This window comes from Psittacula echo (assembly GCF_963264785.1).
Source record: "Psittacula echo genome assembly, chromosome: 17".
In the NCBI taxonomy this organism is placed as follows: domain Eukaryota; kingdom Metazoa; phylum Chordata; class Aves; order Psittaciformes; family Psittacidae; genus Psittacula; species Psittacula echo.
This window is the reverse complement of record NC_137753.1, coordinates 5,463,449-5,482,230: the sequence shown is the minus strand read 5'-3', so window position 1 is coordinate 5,482,230 and position 18,782 is coordinate 5,463,449. Positions and strand designations below refer to the sequence as shown.

The 18,782-nt window shown below is 41.5% G+C and overlaps 1 protein-coding gene across 1 annotated transcript in view; it reads right to left on the bottom strand.

The window, feature by feature from the left end:
* Window positions 1-18,094, bottom strand: part of LOC308227972 (uncharacterized protein C1orf159 homolog) — a gene marked incomplete at both ends in the record, with an annotated part of 79,249 nt that extends 61,155 nt beyond the window's left edge. The window contains 9 exons of the mRNA XM_080630993.1: window positions 8,396-8,478; window positions 9,493-9,523; window positions 9,801-9,862; window positions 11,942-12,076; window positions 13,403-13,468; window positions 14,315-14,419; window positions 16,350-16,425; window positions 17,827-17,917; window positions 18,066-18,094. Of these exons, the coding sequence (XP_080487119.1) occupies window positions 8,396-8,478; window positions 9,493-9,523; window positions 9,801-9,862; window positions 11,942-12,076; window positions 13,403-13,468; window positions 14,315-14,419; window positions 16,350-16,425; window positions 17,827-17,917; window positions 18,066-18,094 (678 nt within the window). The remainder of the gene's footprint in view (window positions 1-8,395; window positions 8,479-9,492; window positions 9,524-9,800; window positions 9,863-11,941; window positions 12,077-13,402; window positions 13,469-14,314; window positions 14,420-16,349; window positions 16,426-17,826; window positions 17,918-18,065) is intronic.
* Window positions 18,095-18,782: the final 688 nt, after the last annotated feature.

Genomic DNA, 18,782 nt, shown 5'->3' with positions numbered 1-18,782 from the left:
GGGGCTCTTTAGACTGCACAGCCACCCCACAACCACCCTCAGTTCTGGGAAGAGCCAAAGGAAGGCTGCAGGCAGCTCAGCCCAAGGGAATGCTGGCTGGCTGGATACACATGGCCAAGCCAGCTTCACAGATAAAGGCACAAAGGTGCTTCCACAGCCCCTGGCAAGTCACCACAATCTCTGCTGGTGTTCTCTGTAGCTTCCCAAGATATCACCCACTACTCCCCAGCCCTGGAGGTGAGTCAGCACCCTCAGACCCACAAGAACAACATGCCAAGAACCCAGAACAGTTTTACCTGACCTCCTCCATGCTCTGCAAACCAAGTTGTGCTGCCTGAGGAGCTCTCACAGTGACTGGCTACACCTGAGGGATCTCCCCCCTCTAAAAGCCACTAATGGGCCCAGCTGGGATCAAACTCACAGCACCAACCTCCAGCAATTAGGCTGCAGGCACCAAAGCAAGCAGCAAGCTCCTTCAGACTGAAGTCCCTCACATCCTCAAGACCTACTTCTGTACCCACGTTGTGGAAACCTGCACATAGGACACTCCAAACTCTTCAAGTGTCAGATTGGCCTGTGCAAACTCAATAGAAGAGCCAGAGCTATTGTTCTGGTTCATCTTGCTTGGGGATCCAAAAAAGAATGAGCTACCAAACCAATATCCCCCTCAAAAAACTATGCCTTATGCCCTCTCCAAACCCTCAACTACAAGATTGAGAAGTCTGGTGAAGTTAGTGTCATGTAAATCATACTTGTAAACACCTGCAGAAAGATCAGTGCTTGGTTGGTGACCCCGGCCACTGGACTTCAGCAACACAAACCACACCAAGAAATCAGGGCATGAGCAAAGTCAGGATATGAGGTTTAAGCTCACACCAAATGGCAACGTGTAACACCATATTCCACGCAGATAATTGTCTGTATCACTCCTGCAACAGAAATGTAACTCTCTGGCCTGATTAAAATCTCATCCTCCCCCACTTTAACTGGCTCTTTAGTTAAGATACAGACCATAAATTCTCATCAAATAAGCATCCAGTTCAAGTAATACTTAATCTTCAGTGGTGCTTGTTGCACTTTGTCAGGTATTTGACCACTAAAATTGCAGGTTCAACCTATTCCTTGCAGATGAGGTTTTACCTTATCCAGTTGATGGCACATATACAGAAATTGATTATTTATATCAACTATTCCATAACTGAAAGCTGTTCCTGAGATTTCCTCTGTTTCATTTATCAGCACAAGCAGCAGAGAAAGCTAAGTCATGTGGATGCTAAAGGCTCAGTGAGAGAGAAGAGTGCTCTAGAGTGTGCTTCTCAGCTGCTTGGATTCAAAGCACAATATTAACGCAATCATACCTGTGGCCTTTTTGACTTCTACTGAACATGAAAAGGGTTCCCAATGGTTTAATTTCTTAGGTCTGTGCAGTATTATGATATGGAGACTCAGGATTAAAGCTGCCAGAGGGGAGACTGAGATGAGCTCTTAGGCAGAAGCTCTTCCCTGTGAGGGTGCTGAGGCGCTGGCACAGGGTGCCCAGAGAAGCTGTGGCTGCCCCATCCCTGGCAGTGTTCAAGGCCAGGTTGGACACAGGGGCTTGGAGCAAGCTGCTTTAGTGGAAGGTGTCCCTGCCCATGGCAGGGGTTGGAGGTGGGTGAGCTTTAAGCTCCCTTCAACACAAACTGCTCTGGGATTCTATAACGACAAAGAGCTCTTACTAGCTCAAATCCTGCTGACTTATAACCAGCAAAGCTACTTTTCACTAAGGACTGCTTGCACCCAACCATGTAAACTTGCCCTTATCATAGAATCATAGAATAGTTAGGGTTGGAAAGGACCTTAAGATCATCTAGTTCCAACACCCCTGCCATGGGCAGGGAACACCTACCACTAAACAATGTCATGATAAAACTGATTCTGTGGGGCCCCCAAAACCTGAAGAATCATCTGTCTCATCCATCATTTCTGCACTGCCAAGACTGATTTGTGGTTTGCTGCTAATTTTAAAGGTCCAGCCGACACCATTGAGATATGACATAGTGTCATTCTAATACACCAGATAATGGTGTACGCTCATTTTTGACACAGAAAGGGGTTGTGGTGATGGGGAATGCAAATCCCACCCTTATTCTTGGATGCAGCAGACATGATGCAGTTCTGCTTGAAGGCAGCAGTAATATGAATTGAATTACCAAGTGTCCCGGTTCTGATGGCCTGGGACATGGGCAGTTATGTGTTAGGAGGAGAACTGCCAAACTCATTTCACAGCAGTCAGACTGCAGAAACCTGCAGTCAGTAATGATCTGACCTTGATGTGAATTGGCAGCAGATGCTGATGAAAAGCATTTTTCCCCTCTTTGGAACATATCTGATTGCAAGTGCCCTCAGTCAAGTAAGGTCCTGAACTACTTACGGCTCATTTCTCAACACATTACAAACCAGCAGTTCATTATGTGATATATAAAGTGGCATTGCAAACAAGATGCCTCCCTACAGTTAACTTATTCCTAAATCATTATCCTTGGCACAATTATTGCTAAAAACATTTCTGTAGCTGATTTAAGCTCTGCCAAAAATAGTTGGAGCAGCATTTAAAATTAGCTTCATTTTGTGTATATACATCTATATATATTTAAAATGAACTCTTCTTGCAGATCTCCCTTTTCCTTACCCCCACTGAAAGGCTCAGATCTCATTATGTAAGTCTAGGCATTCTTCATATCCTAAGGAGCACATACAAATGTTGGTGCCACCTCCTGTGTCCTTTGTATGTTGTACCTTGGGGGCCTGCACACTGTCAACACAAGGGAGATAACAGAGAAAAAGTAGAAGAATGAGGTTTTAAGCTTGTAGGAAAAGGTTGTGCTCTAGGAAAGAACAGTTACACATTGATTTATATATATACAAGGAGAATAAACAGCCATTGGAATAATCTCCCCAGGGAAGTGGTGAACTTCCCAATGTTGGACACTTAAGATTGGGCTGGACAGGGTGCTGGGCATCTTGTCTAGACCATGCTTTGCTACAAAGGTTGGATCAGATGATCCTTGAGGTCCCTTCCCACCTGGGATTCTATGATTTAAAGGGGAATAACAGCCATCAGAAAATCACTGGAGTTTTCAAGGCACTGACATGAAGTTATAGCAATGAGATGAGCTGCTGGACTGTTCTGCAGCACTGGGGAACAGCCTGAGTGCTTTGGGAAGTGGAGTACTCCGCTCCGAATGACTGCATTCCTATGGGGATGGGATTGTGAAGCCGAAAAGAACATTACCATTTGATGGATGTAAAACTGCAACAAAACACTTACTTGTTTATAAACAACACTCATTACAACACCACTATGATGTCTAAAACCTAGGCCCTTCTCTATTAGTCCCGTTACAGAATATAGCAGCCTTAACAGTAAAGACTGAATCATTCGGAGCAAATACCTCAGATCTGCACCACCTCTTATTGAAGCTATCATTTTAAAGCACTTTTACCACTTTACTGAGGGACATAAATCACAAGGCTCCGAAACAGGAAGCGCAATTATGCGAATACTGTTGCTTCCAATCAGATAGCAATGAAACTGTGTCAAGGCTATTAAAATGATAAACATTATCATGGTTCATTTTTTGCCTTCTCACCAGGGAGCATTAAAAATACATGACAAAAATGCAAAGCAGCCTTCAGACACTTCAACAAAGCTCACAGGGTTGGTGGCAAGAGCCCCACAAGCATGCTTTAGATCCTGCCTGTATCTTCAGTGCACTCTTTCAAACTTGAAATGAACTTGAATTCATTCTGAGGGCAAGCAGGTCCAACTCGGCTTTGTTTATGTGCTCAATCAAAGTTACTATCACACCATCGTAGGCACCAGCTTGGCACAGCACAACTACCTCTCCCTGCTAAGCTCAGCTATTCCAGCAGACAGCACTTCCTGCAGTCACGCCACTGAACCTCTCCACCCAGTTATCTGCAGATCTCAAGTAAATGAGAGCCTCAAGCTTTTGTATCCACTTACGTATTCTTTCCTACTCTTCCATTCTCCTTGTCCATGCAACTTAGATCGCATCCTGTGTAACTGTAGAAGGACAAGAGGAAAAACCTTAGTGTTCCCTTCTCCCCGGTTAGCACCTAAGTTGTACCCCAGCTTCTTTTTCCACTCCCCTCCAATTTCTTCTATAGTTTAACAGCTTTCAGCCTTCAAATCTTACTGTCAGGATGCTAGACTTGTGCCTGGAATCCCAGGTGTATTTCCAAGCAGTGCTCCCAAGAAGCTTTTGATGGAGGGAAGAGGAAAAACAAAATATGCAGAGAAGGACACAAGAGACAACTTCAGAGCACAATTTCTGTGAACTTTGATTAATTCCAAGGGGAAAGTAGGTTGAACCTAAGTCATGATGTTTGCACAAAGCTGTATCATTTAATCTAGCAAGCTTCATGCAGCAAAATACTTCAGTGTTTGGATGCAGTATCATTTCCGTTTCATTCCTTATGCATATGACACCAGCCTTCTGGAGGACATATCTCTGGGTAAGAGATTATAGTGAAACACAAGGTTTTAGACTTAGCATTTTAAATAATGGTTGTCACAGTTTCCCATCTACAATGCACTCGCCTTCAGATGTGTCATATGGGTAAGGGAGACAGCTCCTCTCAGGTGTGCAAAACACATTGTCAAATCATTCCCTGTTGTACATCCACTTCCAGCTTCCCCCAGCTCACTCCCTGCTGACTGCACCTCCTGAATTCGGTTGGGTGACTAACAGCAAGGACACTCAGCACTCCCTCTTCCCAAAGGCTTTTACATTTTGGTGTACATGGCGGTCAGAGTCCATTTAACTCACAAATCCACTTTCAAGCCTTCCTGTCCCAATGGGATAATTTTCCAGGTTGGTTTCTCTTTGTATGTGACAGCGTCACCTTGGCTTTGACAACAAAGTTTATTAGACTTGCCACAGTGCATGCACAGGGGGCATTAAAGCATTTGGTTCATCTTTCCTCATCAGCATGCTTCACCCAAAACAGCATCTCTCTCATACATAAGGCTACTTCAGTTAGTTGTGTGAGGGATAAGAGCATTGCCAAATTTAACTACTAGTATTGCAGACCATATGGCTCAGCATCCCAGTTTCCTCTGGCTCAGCTCTTGTTATTATGGATTGTTTTGGCAACTGGAGTTAAGAACGCAAGATACGTTTGCAAGAAAAGTCCAACAAGAGAACCAAATTCCCAGGGAGGGATGGGAAAGGGGAAGAAGAACACACTTTAAATTAAGCAGAGATCAGATGGGGGAAGACAGCTAAACCCCTAAACGCAAGACCATAATCTTCACTTCAACTGATAAGAAATTGGCCTGATTATCTCAGTTCCTGGTATATTTGGCACTGTTTAACAGCCTCCTCTTTTAAAGCTTTCTTGCTACTCCTGCTACCTTCTTCAAATGAGATTTAGCTAAACACTCTCTATTATAAAACCTGTCATTTACTAAAGCTATATTCTCTGCTAATGAGTTACTTTTGTGCCACTACACCAAGGCTGTTATGGGTGGCTTTTGCCATCCAGTTATAAGGTGTGAAGGTAGATCCTGCAGAAGAACAGCCTGGCTCTCCCTCCTCTACAGCAGGACTGAGCAAGATCACACATCAGACCTTTGTCTTTCTGCCTTTAGTTCTGGTGGAGGTAACATACCACATGAGCTGAAACAATGATCTACTTCGGGTGCTCAATTTGCTCCTGTCATTCTGTGCTTGAGAAGGAAACACATGAAGGACCTCCAGAGTCCTTAAAAAAAAAAAAAAAAAGGTCAAATATGTTTATTTTTGGCACAATTTAAAAATATACAAATACATTAAATATCAGGGGTCATTAAAGCCAATTTCATAAAATATATAGGTAGGGATTATTATTTAGAAGGGAGATGGAAACCAAAACACCACATTCTATATCTGACAGTGCAAACGGATGAGAAACTGTTTAGACCAGGAGTCTACTGTGTCAGACAATAACAAAAGCTGAACAGTTCCTGAAACACAAGAAAAATAGTAGAAATGTTCCATTTAAAAGAGTTTGTTGGCTGGGAAAATAGTATGGAAGGGGAAGAGAGATGTTATCATTGAAACTTGGCTGCACAGGAGTTCGAGCATTAAACTCAGTTACAATATGCACTTGAGGATAAGAGTTCAGACAGTACAATGACATGAATAATCCTTCAATAATTTATGTGTAGAAAGAATATATTAGCAACTAAGCAATACAAGAATGCACTATCATTGACACACTGGCAAGCAGAAAGTCCCTGCTTTCAAAGGTGTAGTTTCTTGGCATTATTTGCATAGTTACTCCTTTTTCCTTAGTGATTAAGGAAATATTCAGCAACTAAGTTCAGGAAAAACCTATGACCTCCAGACATCATTTCTACCTGTGGAAAATGGCAGCAGCACAGAGATAAAAAGACATCAAAATGACAGAAACAAAACTGCCACTTCCTGAACTGGGAAGATAGGAACTAGAAAGCACATTTCAGACTGAAAGGGCTTCAAAATGGCATTGTCTGCTGCCTTCAGTTTTGTCAAATAAAGCAAAAAATGTACTTATCATTGTGAAAGACAACCTTAAGTTTCTTCATACAGCAATTCAGGCTTTGTTTTTGGCATGGGGGCCTCTTCATGGTTTGTTCTTTATCGCAACTCTTTGCCCTAGCTTGTTCGGATGCTACAAGAGATCTCATTACCTTGTAACGGGAGAGATAAAAGTCAGTACAACCACACTGAACCTTACATAAACCCAGGTCTCTTCAATAAGATAAATATATCTCCTCCTATCCCAGTTCTCATCTTTTAGCCACTGAGAAAAGGGAACCTGGCTCACAAGGTTTGGACTCTCCATATGGATGTCATGTCAGCTCAAGACAGTTCTGTTCACATTTTCCTGAAAACAAGAACTGACTGTTCCACTTCAGGTTCATGCCAATGGATGCTGATGAAGAGCTTCCAAGTGATTTATTTTAGGAGCACAGCCCCACAAGGGAGTGCCAGCTAAACCAAAACGGGCAACAGCAACACAGGTAGGTGGGAATGTACAAGCTGCATAGTTAGAATTTCACATATGGTGGCAGTGACACTTGGACCGATTTAGCAAGCTCAGGTTTTTCACTCATTTCCCCTGTCACTCACTCTTATGCCCATACCAGTGTGCCCATTGCGCTGATACAGGCGTCCACATGGCAGCAGAGTCGACCACACCAGGAAAAAGTTGGTCAAAGATAATCTAACCAAAAAATACTACTTTAACTTCCTGCTGAGGTGACTCCTCAGCCACACCACTGGCATAAGATGGGCAAGGACAAGCATCAGAGCGGGAGCTATTTAGCTGGCACTTCCAACAAGGAAATACTTGTTGAACTCTATCTTAAGGTGCTGGCCTGCACATCAGGCATGTTAGTGAAGGGCTTGACCAAAGAAACCCCTTATTGCATTGGGAGAAATTCACCTGACCTCTTCAGTTCATCTCAACACTCACTGACGTGTCTAAAGGATGCACAGCTTCCCTGCAGGAATTTAGGTTTCCCTTCAAGTGCTGTGTTAAGGGACAGAAGCTAGTAGAGACAGTCTTGGCAGCACAGACAGCAGCCTATCAGTTACAAAGCCATAGCAAATGGCTTTTTATCCAAGGACTGAGCTGAAGCCAGACGGAAAAGCTTCCCAACAAATTCCCACACTTGGGATTGGACCCATACTGACCACAGCCTTCAAAAGCACCAAGAACAAGAGTATCTGGACAGTGTGTCTATATTCACAGTTAAAAATCAGGGTCAGCTATGTCAAAGGCTGAAAAGAATGCTTCAGGAGGCATCATTTTTTGCTTCAAAAGGATACTGAATGTGAAGTGTTGTTATAGTGTCCTAGAACATTATAGCAGTGGCACTTAGTGTCAGCACGTACAAGTGGGTCCTTCAAACAAGTCCTCATCCTTGAGTGATCCCAGTATTTTCTGTTGGCCTGCAGCACCGAGACATTCAGCTCTGGGGACACAGAACACATCACAACACAGGAAGAAGAAGAACTTGCCAAAACTGAAAGTGTAACAAAGAAAGGCAGATTCTTTATAAAGGTTTCAAACACAGCATCTGTAGGAGACAAATGAGACCACAGAGCTGGGATAGTGCATTTCAAGATCACCAAAGCAGTTCACTGAACTGGATGTAGCCTGTTATCAGTGTCTTTGCATTAGTTCATTTCTCTGTTAACATTTGGCACAATCCCTTTTGACACAGTAATTTGGCTTCCATTTAGGTCAGCTGCTTGCGATGTTTTCCTGGCACTTCAGTGGATTCAGAAAGAGCTTCTTTCACACTGTGTACACTTATCAAGTCCTCAGTCAAGAATGAAGGCTAAACATTGCTGACCCTTGTTTCGGAAGAAGAGATCATAGCAGCAGATGCAGATGTCACTAGTGACCGCTCCCGTCTGACATATCGTGGCTTCCGAACTGAAAGGGTGGGCACAGAAAGGTTATTAGCACCTGTATTAGCATGCCTTTATCATCCATTCATACCATCACAAGCAAAACAACACTTCCTGAGTGACCAAAGTCACTCTGGACCTTATAAACCCCAAACACCACACACTAAAACCAAACCGCAGAACCCCTACATAGAGCTGATGTGGCAAAAGGTCACAAATATGCTTTTTGAGCAAGCTTCTAACGGACTAATAAATAAGGTGCTCATTTCAAACTCGCGCCTCTGTTATTCAGAACCATAGAATGGTTAGGGTTGGAAAGGACCTTAAAATCACCTAGTTCCAACCCCCTGCATTGGCAGGGACACCTCACACTAGACCATGTCGCCCAAGGCTCTGTCTAGCCTGGCCTCAAACACTGCCAGGGTTGGAGCATTTACCACTTCTTTGGGCAATCTGTGCCAGTGCCTCACCACCTTCACAGTAAAGAACTTCTTCCTTATCTCCAACCTGAACTTCCCCTGTTTCAGTTTGAACCTATCACCCCTTGTCCTATCACTCCAGTCCCTGATGAAGAGTCCCTTCTCCAGCATCCTTGTAGCCCCCTTAAGATACTGGAAGCTGCTCTGAGGTGACCACACAGCTTCTCTTTTCCAGTGTTTACAGTACATGCAGCTTTCCATTTGCAGCCCTAACAAAAACCTCCACAACTGTACTTTCTTCTTAATTGTAGCATCTTGATTAAATAAGGCCTATGCACACAGGAGAAGCAAGACCAGGAATGTAGCTGAACTCAGAAGGCCATTATTTCTTACTGTCTTAGAAGACTGGGTAAGTCTCACCTTTAAGTCACCACAAGTTCTGTCACTGTCACTGTGTTCAAGCATAGAGACAAGGTATTTTGCTGTATGGCCCTGGCTGAATAAAGCCACTTTCCTAGTCACTCTAAATCTATACCATTTTCTATCTTTTTTTGCCTACTTTTCAATATGAGATGGGTAAAAGGGAAGTCAACAGCATGCCCCAGAGAACAGTTCCTCACCTGAAGAAGATGGGGGAGGTATCATGGATGCCTGCATAACAGAAGAACGAGCATGTCAAACAAAGCACCTTTTGTCTTCACAGTCTTTCATTACAAAATACAGGAACATTTTAGGGTTCCAGTACTATTTACTGTGTACATCACTGGAGGAAGTAACTCAACAGAATCTGTACGATCAGTATTTATCTTTCACTTTTTTCCCAGTTTGGACAAAGAACCCCAAAACATCTTTTATTTTTATTTCAGATTAAGCAGCTCCCTGATGAACTGTTCAAACATGAAGTGATGATGTACTTGATGTTTTATGCTTGCTTGCTCCTATTGGAAGGGCAGAATTTACTTACTGTTTCACTAGGCTGGAGAACAGATGCTAAAAGAGAGAGAAAGAGAGAGACTAACCATCATTAATCTAGAAGGCTAGAACTGGTAGTGTTCTAAACATACATGCATGCAACAGAACAGTTCCATTGTTAAAATAATAGTTTTGCAACAAAGACTATCAAACCAGAGCAGAACATTCAGAAATCCCATTAGTAGAACAGACTTTCTGTAGGAGTCCTTTCAGGATTAGAGATAAAGGGTTGCAAAGTTCTCCATGTATGACTTATTTTGCTTGCAAAGAAGGTAGCCACAGCAATAGCTTTTTAATATGAAGCTTCTTCAATAGGAAAAACAGCACTTGAAGCCAACCGCCAGGCAGTACAAATAGAAAACAACTGAGCAGTGAAAGATGCAATCCTTTTATACAAGAGGTTGCTGACTTTATTTGTCATGTGACAATCATCCTCTAGACAGCATGAAAGCTAACATGATAACAGGCAGAGAAACGTTTCTAGTGCTTTTCCTTCAAAGGAGGACATCAGTGCTTTAGCCTGCTGGACCAGAGTGCACTATCAGTACAAAATGCAGATGTCAGGCCAGTATCACTGAAGCCTCAGAGATCTGGTGTCCTGCCAGCTTCAAAATGTCATAGCACAACAGCTCCTGGCCCACTTAAAAACTGAAGGAGAATCTTGTCCTAACCATATTTACCTGAAGACACATGCCAAAGCAACTTTGGGCTGTCAATATGGCAGTTGTGATTAGGATACTAGCAGTTCCTGTGGCACTGATCAATTTAGACCTTCAGTAGCTACTTTGACATGAAACACCACACTCCTCACAGAGACTGGGAATGTGATGATCCATGAAGTTACTATGACTGGATACAACATCCTTAGCCAAACAATTGAACAATACTGCTCTACCCACACCCTTTTCTCTTTTTAAGCTTATTTCTATTATGACAGTCTAGCTTCAACTTAGTCCTGTAAGCTGTGAAAGAAGATAACAGAAGGTGTATTTATTTAGCAGACCTAACCAGTAAACAGCTTGCTTTCAACAGAAGGAGCTCTAACACAGCAAATGCTGTGCCAGAGGTTGTCATGGGAATCATTCAAAGGGAATACAAAACTGTATAGAAGGGGTGAGACAGAGTCATAGATCAAACTCAGTTTCACACAAAACACTGGGCAGAATGGAGACATCACATCCCACTATTTGCTCACCATCTCCTAGAAACCGCAGACCAGCAAAACGTGGATGCATAGAACTTCAAACTGAAGCATCTGAACAGGCCAGATGTCTACATAAAGTCTTAGTGCCCTATAGCTAAGCACATCCCAGGTGTTCTTTCCCTAGCTTTTCTGCAGTCACTTTGGCATGAAGTCAGCTCACTGCGTTTTAGTTACATGGCTTCATTGCTCATAACAGGGATGGCAGAAATTAAGAAGAAATTTCATTATAAAAAGAAAAGCTAAGGGGTGTTTCCTTTCAAAATAATGAGGCAGTTGACTCTTCCAAGCCCCAGTAGCTCCTGCAACTAGAGGGCAAACACAGGTGAATGAGGAGTGCAATAATGAGGAACCTCACATTCCATTCCCTTTCTCCCACTGACACATTCATGGTAAGTACACTGGCCTTTAGCATTACAGTTCCCTTCTCTCCAAACCAAGAAAAACAACTGTTTTTTGTAAAGCTTTATAAATATCTGGCATTTTGTGTACTGAAATAAACAAATAGTATTAAGTTCCATAAGAAGGCCCTCTGTGCAAAAAGCACTCATTGATTCCTTTCCTCCCTTTTTGAAATCAGGTGTCAGTGACAACTAATGTCAAGTACTGTACTCTGGCAAACCTCTGAAAGCCATAGCTGGGTTAGTGAGAGATATTGTGTGATATGCACCCAAGCACAGCGAGAACAGACATCCCTAAGCACTGCTGTGAAAACATGATCCCATTAACACATAGCAGGGGGAAAAAAGTCATTAGTTTGCATTGCTTTGGATGATCAAGAGACAGCAGTAGGTACAGTAGAACACTGCCAGGAAGAAACTGAAAAGGTTTTGAATTGAGAAACTAAGCAAAAGCCAAAACTGTAGAGATTAAATAGACAATTAGAGGTATTTTACCTTTATTTCTTCTGTAGAAAACATTAGGAAGTTTATTGGCACGTTTGAGGTAGAAGAAAGAAGCAACAGAGAGAATCAGGAATACACTGATGAAAAATGTCCCTAAGATGAGAGAGGCTGCCACTTCTGGGCCCCCTGTACAGAGACAAAATATTTAAAGAGAGAGAGAAAGAGAAAACAGACCATTATTCACCAGAAATCTCTTCTAATAGAAGGGTTAAAGATATAAAACAAGTTCCTGATATCCACAGGAGGGGAAATAAAAAGTTGGCGGTGTGTTGTTTTTTACTATACAGACAGACCTCACTGAAACCCTTGCAAAGACCTTTCAATACTCATTTCATTCTATGAACAACTTCCTAGTGCAACCTGCCAAACGTCAGGAAAGCCTCAGTCCCTGCTTTCCTGAAGACACCCACAAATTGTTAATCCATCCTTCTGTTTTTTTGATATAACTTTTGCAACCAGTGCTGGGAGGCACTCAACATTAATATTGTTCTTTTACTTCTTAAATGAAATCTCCTAAAGACAGGACCTGTCAACAGTCAATCTACCACTGGTACAATACACCCAATATTATGATTTCCACAAGTGACTGATATAGAAACCATCCCCATGAGGCAAACACTGGCAAAAGGTGTCCTCCTTCAACTCTGTTCTGCTTTCCCTGCTTCAAAAAATGCCCTGTATATTTATTCTGCTGCTTTATTTATTTATGATCCCAAAGAGCAAGTATTTTAAGAAACAGAAGTTGTTTATGATCTTGTCACAGGCAAACTGGGGCAACAGATCTGATAAGCTCTGCTTGAGAAGTCTTCATTCTGAAGAGCACTAGATACTTCAAGTCAAGTATAGACTCATGCCAGGACAAATGTTAGAAAGGCATCAGCAGCACCCAAGTCTGAAGCTAAAACAATGGTGATTTAGCTTTCCTTTTAAGAGCACTGACCTAAATCACCTCATTTGGCATCTTATCTCTTGCTGAAGTGTGCCATGCTTCTATCTAAATAGTCTCAGTTTGTATTATTCGTACCAGTGTCAAACAAGCATTTTTAGGAGATGAATTAACAGAAGTGAGTGGTCAGCAGCGATAAAATCAGCCTATAGGAAGGCTAACCAAGATATGGGTAACATACTGCCTCACCCCCAAAACCAAAGCTCTTGCAGCATAAGGTTCAAAACTCAAGTTGTGGGGTTTCATTAATCACTTCAAGATCACTGGGACAAGATGAAAGAACCATTCAGTAATATACAGTTACCTCAAAACTCAGCTCTAAGACTTACAAAAGATTCTGTTGAGAACAAGCCAGAAACAGTAAAAACGGCTTTTACATTTAGAATGAAGCCTATGCTATAGAAAAGAACCATTTTACAACTTGTTTCAAATGCAATGCCATGAAGGGGCTGGTATGCGTGAATAATCACAAAGCCTGCTCTCAATAGCTGTTTGCATTTACTCACCTATGCTCTGGATGAAAGGAGTCACGGTGCTTATATTCATTTGGAAATTCATTCCTCTGATCCCAACTGGAATCAAAGAGAAGTTTTCTTTCAGTAAAATCTAACAAACGCTACAGGTTTGCTGAAAATCTCAATAAAAGGCTATTATATTTCTGAGTAATTATTTGATATTGTAAGAATCGTGATTTCTCCCATTAAAAAAATACTTTACAGTATTGTTGAGAATTTCAAAAGAAAAAAGCAAACAAACATCATAACGTACCCAAAAAGACAAGAATTCATTTGTGCATTTCCCACTTAGAAACTTAGATGAAGTTTCTTCTCCCTTTCATCAGAAATGTTTACAATGAAGTGAATGGTTCTCACCTCAAAGAACACACACTAAATGAATCCAACTTTCTTAACAGAGATTTTTCAAACAGCTCAAGTACAGTCTGAGCTGGTCTGTGCTCTGGAGAAGTCCCCAACACCAACTGCCTCTTTCTTACAGCAGAGATTAAAGCAGTCACAAAATGCATGTTCACTTTATGTCTGGCACAGGTCATACCCTGTAACTTGAATCATTTTGATGTTTTTACTTTTTCATGTTGCATTTGGCTTCACAGATTAGGTACTTTAATACATATCAAGAGTTGGATTTGTTTTCCCCCTTCTAAACTCTTGGAATGTTTCCACTCTGCACAGTTCCTGCAAATCAAACTTCAAAGTTTCCATAGGTTTTGTTACATGTTCAAAAGCTCAAAGTTAAATCAGGACTTCGGGAAAGGTTGAAGTGTTACAAAGGAGAGGGGAAAAAGTTAATCTGAACCATTTGATGCCTTCTTGAACACTCTTTGCAGGACCACACATGCAAGGAGAAACCTCAGTACCAAAATCCCCCCCTTCAAAAGAAAGGGATGGTAAATGACTCACTATTTCTGCATTCAGTCAGATTGTAAACAGATGATACAGGAAGGGTTTCATTTTTGCATTTAATGCAGCTGCTACTACCATCCTCATTCCATTGTCTGTAACAACCTGCATGAGAATAAGATGTACAGAGGTTTGAAACAACAAAAGCCACCCTGGAGATCTTTCCTAGTCTTCAGAAAGAGGTAGAGGCAACAAACTCCCTCTGTCTGGTCAACCAGTTACAAACATCTCCTGCTTCCTATCATGTTATACAAGTTCAAAGGTTTCATTTCAAAGTGTTTATTCCAGGAAAGATAGAACCTTTCAAGGGCCTAAAAGGAGAAAGAGTTACAAGCAGACAACTCCCAGAGGGTAATTTCAACGTAGCTCCATTCACTGCCTCACATGTCTTAGTTTTAAGAAGTGTCTCACAACCTGTTACTACCCTCAACAGTAAAAAAAGCAGCAGGATTTTACATTTTCAGAGGTCACCCACTGTCAAAACAAAATTTAATGCCATTTTAATATATTGTATTGAAAATAGAAGTAGGCAGGGACAAAGATGGTAAGAATCAGCTTTGTTGGAGGAAGAAAGATGCTGACGGACCTATCGTCAATCATTTGAAGCTAAAACCACAAATGCTGCCACAGTACAGTCTTTTCCCCATGCCTCAGTCCTCTCAAGTATTATACTATTTGTTTTACTTTAAGGAGAAGCCAAACCTGTTCAAACTATTCCATGACAGATGGCGAGTGGTTTCTATCAGTCACCCTACCATGCAGGCTGGAAACTGATTAAACTTTCATCTTGGCCTATGTCTAAACAGCTCAGATCTCTCAATTTATGTTAAAATGCACATATTGCTCTGTCTTTGTTAAGACAAAGTAAAAAATTAGGCACATCTTCAATAACAACTTCATTTAATACCATAAAGCTGTGATGGTTTCACTTGAAGCTTAGACTTGAGACATGAAGATGAGGAGGATATTTCTACTAGATCATATTACAGTCTTCACTTAAAGGGAGAAAAAATTTACTGTGCTGGCTAAAATCCAGTTCTATAGAGCCTTGAGCCAAACTGGTATCAATTACTCCATAAAGCAAACCATTAGTAAGGTGCTGATTTGAAAACCCCTCTGCTGCTATGTTTTCCTTAGAGAGAAGCAGCACGTTTGATGCTCACAGTAATAAATTACATCTGACATTTAATCTAAACATGAACAGATCCAATGTAAAGGAAAGACTTTCTATAGTAATACGAAGGAAGGATCAAAGCACTTAGCTGACACCAAAGGTATTGGTAGATTATCAGTTTACAGTAAGATTCAAAAGAACACAATCCCATAACCTGGAGACAGTTGACTATACCATATCTAAGATAATTTAGAAGCAGAAATGAATGCATTAAATGAAGCAACAGGTAGAGAAGCTAACAAAGCAGTGAACATAGGCTTAAAATGCTTGAACAACCGCCACAAGGAAATGACTGAACCCAGAAGTGGACCTCACTTTTAAAGCCACTAATTCTTCGCTCACTTTTACTCGGTCATTTGAAACAAAATGGCATTAAAAAAAGAGCCCACCCTTCTGCTACTGCTGGAGAGTGGCAAAACAAGTTTTTCACTCCATTTAGAAGAAAAACAACTCTACATGTAAAGCTCCAGGAGGAGAGAGGCATTCTGTGCTAACGAAGCAATATTGGAATAATTCTTAATGCTCCCTTCAATAGGCATTACAGCATTTTTGCTTTTATGCTCATTATAGGAGCTCTTAGGGCTTTTAAGCATTTACAATAGCTCTTACCACAATCCAACTGCACACTAAATAAAAAAGGATAGAGAATAACCTTATTAATAGTTGTCTATTCTCCTTACCATGCAAAGACCACATTTGTGAGTCATAAAGGGCTTTACCTTGTGTATACAAAGGAAGAAAGACTTCAGTAGGTACATGCACTAATGATTTTTGTTTCACTCCCCAATTAATCAGGTGCTGTATTTTGGTGTTAACTGTCAAAACCAATGTGTAATTTTATTAAACAATGCCACACCATACCTGGACTGCACTGGTTGGCTACTGGACAGGAACTGTTGGAATCCAACATATCCACACAGCATTCCGTTTCCGAAACCTAATGAGGGAAATTACATTTCACACAGTTCTTCAGTTTACTAAAATGCTTCAACAACACCAATTTACAGAGAAAACAGCTGTAACTGCAGCTAAAACTTGCTGTAACTCTCTTGCTGCACTAAGCAACCACACAAGGAGAGAACAAGCTAGATACACCATCAACCTGATTTTGACCTGGCTGCTGCTACCCAAACAAACACTTTGAGAACAAATGCACACTCTGCCATCGACAGTGGACAAAGCCTCCAAGAACTGCTTTAGAAATATGCTTGCTAAATCTTCAGTGAAACACAGTTCAGCACCACACAAATATCTTGAGAGATTTGCTCAGAAATACTATTGCAAAAAGAGTGGAGAACCCCAGTTTTCACTAAATTCCCATGTTGCAAGTGATGATAACCTCTACGTTCAGCAAAGCAATCCAGCAGAACTACAAAAGCTTCTTCCTTCCACATTTAATAGAAAAGAATAACTTCATGCATCCTGAAGGCAGGTAGTTTATTTTTATAAAAGCCAGTTTCAAAGCTATTTACAAATACAACAAGCTGTGACATCAGCTTAGAAGTAAACAGTTGTAAGAAACTCCGTGATAGATATTAGGACCATCCTGGGTAGACTTGGGCACAGCCGCTCTCTGAATCGGTACAAGCAAAATAAAACACAAAACCCCCAAGCCTTTTAAAGTTGTGCAGGTGCATTCCCCTGAAGCATATAGCAAGCCAAATCAGTCTTTAAAAGGGTGAAGTATTCTTGGTGGAAAGTAACAAGACCTTATCTATATTTACCCATAGAAGTAACTTAAATATACCTAACAGGTAACAGCCGGTGCTACCCTGCTTATCAGCAAAAGCCATCAAATCCAGGAGTGACAAAGATCAAAGCTAGCAGGGGAAATGTCTGGGACTGTCAAAACTGAAATTAGAAGGCTACAGTAAAGAGCCAAAAGATCTACAGATAACATGCTTAAGACCAGTTTCTTAAGGAGTTTCGTTGTTCAAACTCTCCTGCAAGCAGAACTTTATACTCTGTGACTTGAAGCAGTGTTTGCTTCAGAGCTTTTCAGCCATTAAAAAGGTTAACTTTTGGGTAATCCATGTTTGAGGCTGTTTGTAGTTAAACTGCCAAGCAACTTGAAAAGTGGGGGGTTTTTGGATCATGCTTTTTTCCACACAGTGTGAGGTGTTATCAGCTGCATCCCTGCTTGCCTGCAAGCACATGATGAGGAAAAACTCAATGCTGTAATAGGCAATCAGCCAAATTGACCCAATTGTCAAAGTTGCAGTTAATGACTGCTAGCAGTATAGATAATTTCTGTTAAATTAGAAAGCCTTCTATAAACTGCAGTGTCAGAGGAAAATAATCCAGTTTATAGCACAACAAAAAACCATGAAGCACCTACCGAACTTTCAGTAGATTTGCTGGCAACTTCTGCTACAAGTCTAGTTAAGAGAAGCACATATGGCACCTCCATGCCCAGGAAAGACACGGATCTAAATAAGAACAGGGAAAGAAATCAGAATGTTTTATTAATGACAGAGAAGTTATGCTAGCCCTTTGTTAAGGAACTTTTGCTAACACATTTATTTGAATGCAGAGGCCCTTAAGTTAAATCTGCTGGGGTGGGGAAGAATGACTTACCTTAGGTTCAAGATACAAATTTGAGGCATTCAGAGTTTTCCCTCCAGCTGCAGAGGGGCAGGTTTCTGGCTATGGCAGACCGTGGTTGCTAAGGAACAAGGAGCCTTATCAGTCTGCTCCAAACTGGGCCATGCAGAGACTACTCCACACCCAGGCTCTAAAAATCAATGTGATTGCAACAGAACGGTTACCGCCTGGCACCGCTGCTGATAAGCCTCCCCACAGCTACAGGCTCCTGTCTGCAGCAGTCAACTGTGATGGATTTGGAGCAGGACAGAGAGCACCCACCACTTTGAAAAGGCAGTACTGCAATCATTTCTATCCATCACAGCACAGTCATGAAGCATTAATGAAGTCTGTTAATAAGCAAGATATCTCAAGTGCCCAAGAACAGCCCTCCTCAACGTGGAACAGAGTATCACAGTCAGCCTTGTTCTTTTCCCCCTCCACTTTTGCCAGGTAACTCCACACATTACCTAAAGGAAGTTCACATGTCTTTAACTAAATTGTTTGGATAAACTAAAAAGCAGTATTGTTCAGACACTCCCTATGTCAATATTATAATATCTGCCTATTCTCTAGTCAATGTAATGCTGGAAGACACATCCAGTTCTCAGAACTACTGCACTTGCAGCCTGGTAGCTTTAGGAAAACAAAGTCTTTCATATGATAAATAAAACAGGGATAGACAAGACTATCTAACTAGAGCTTAATACG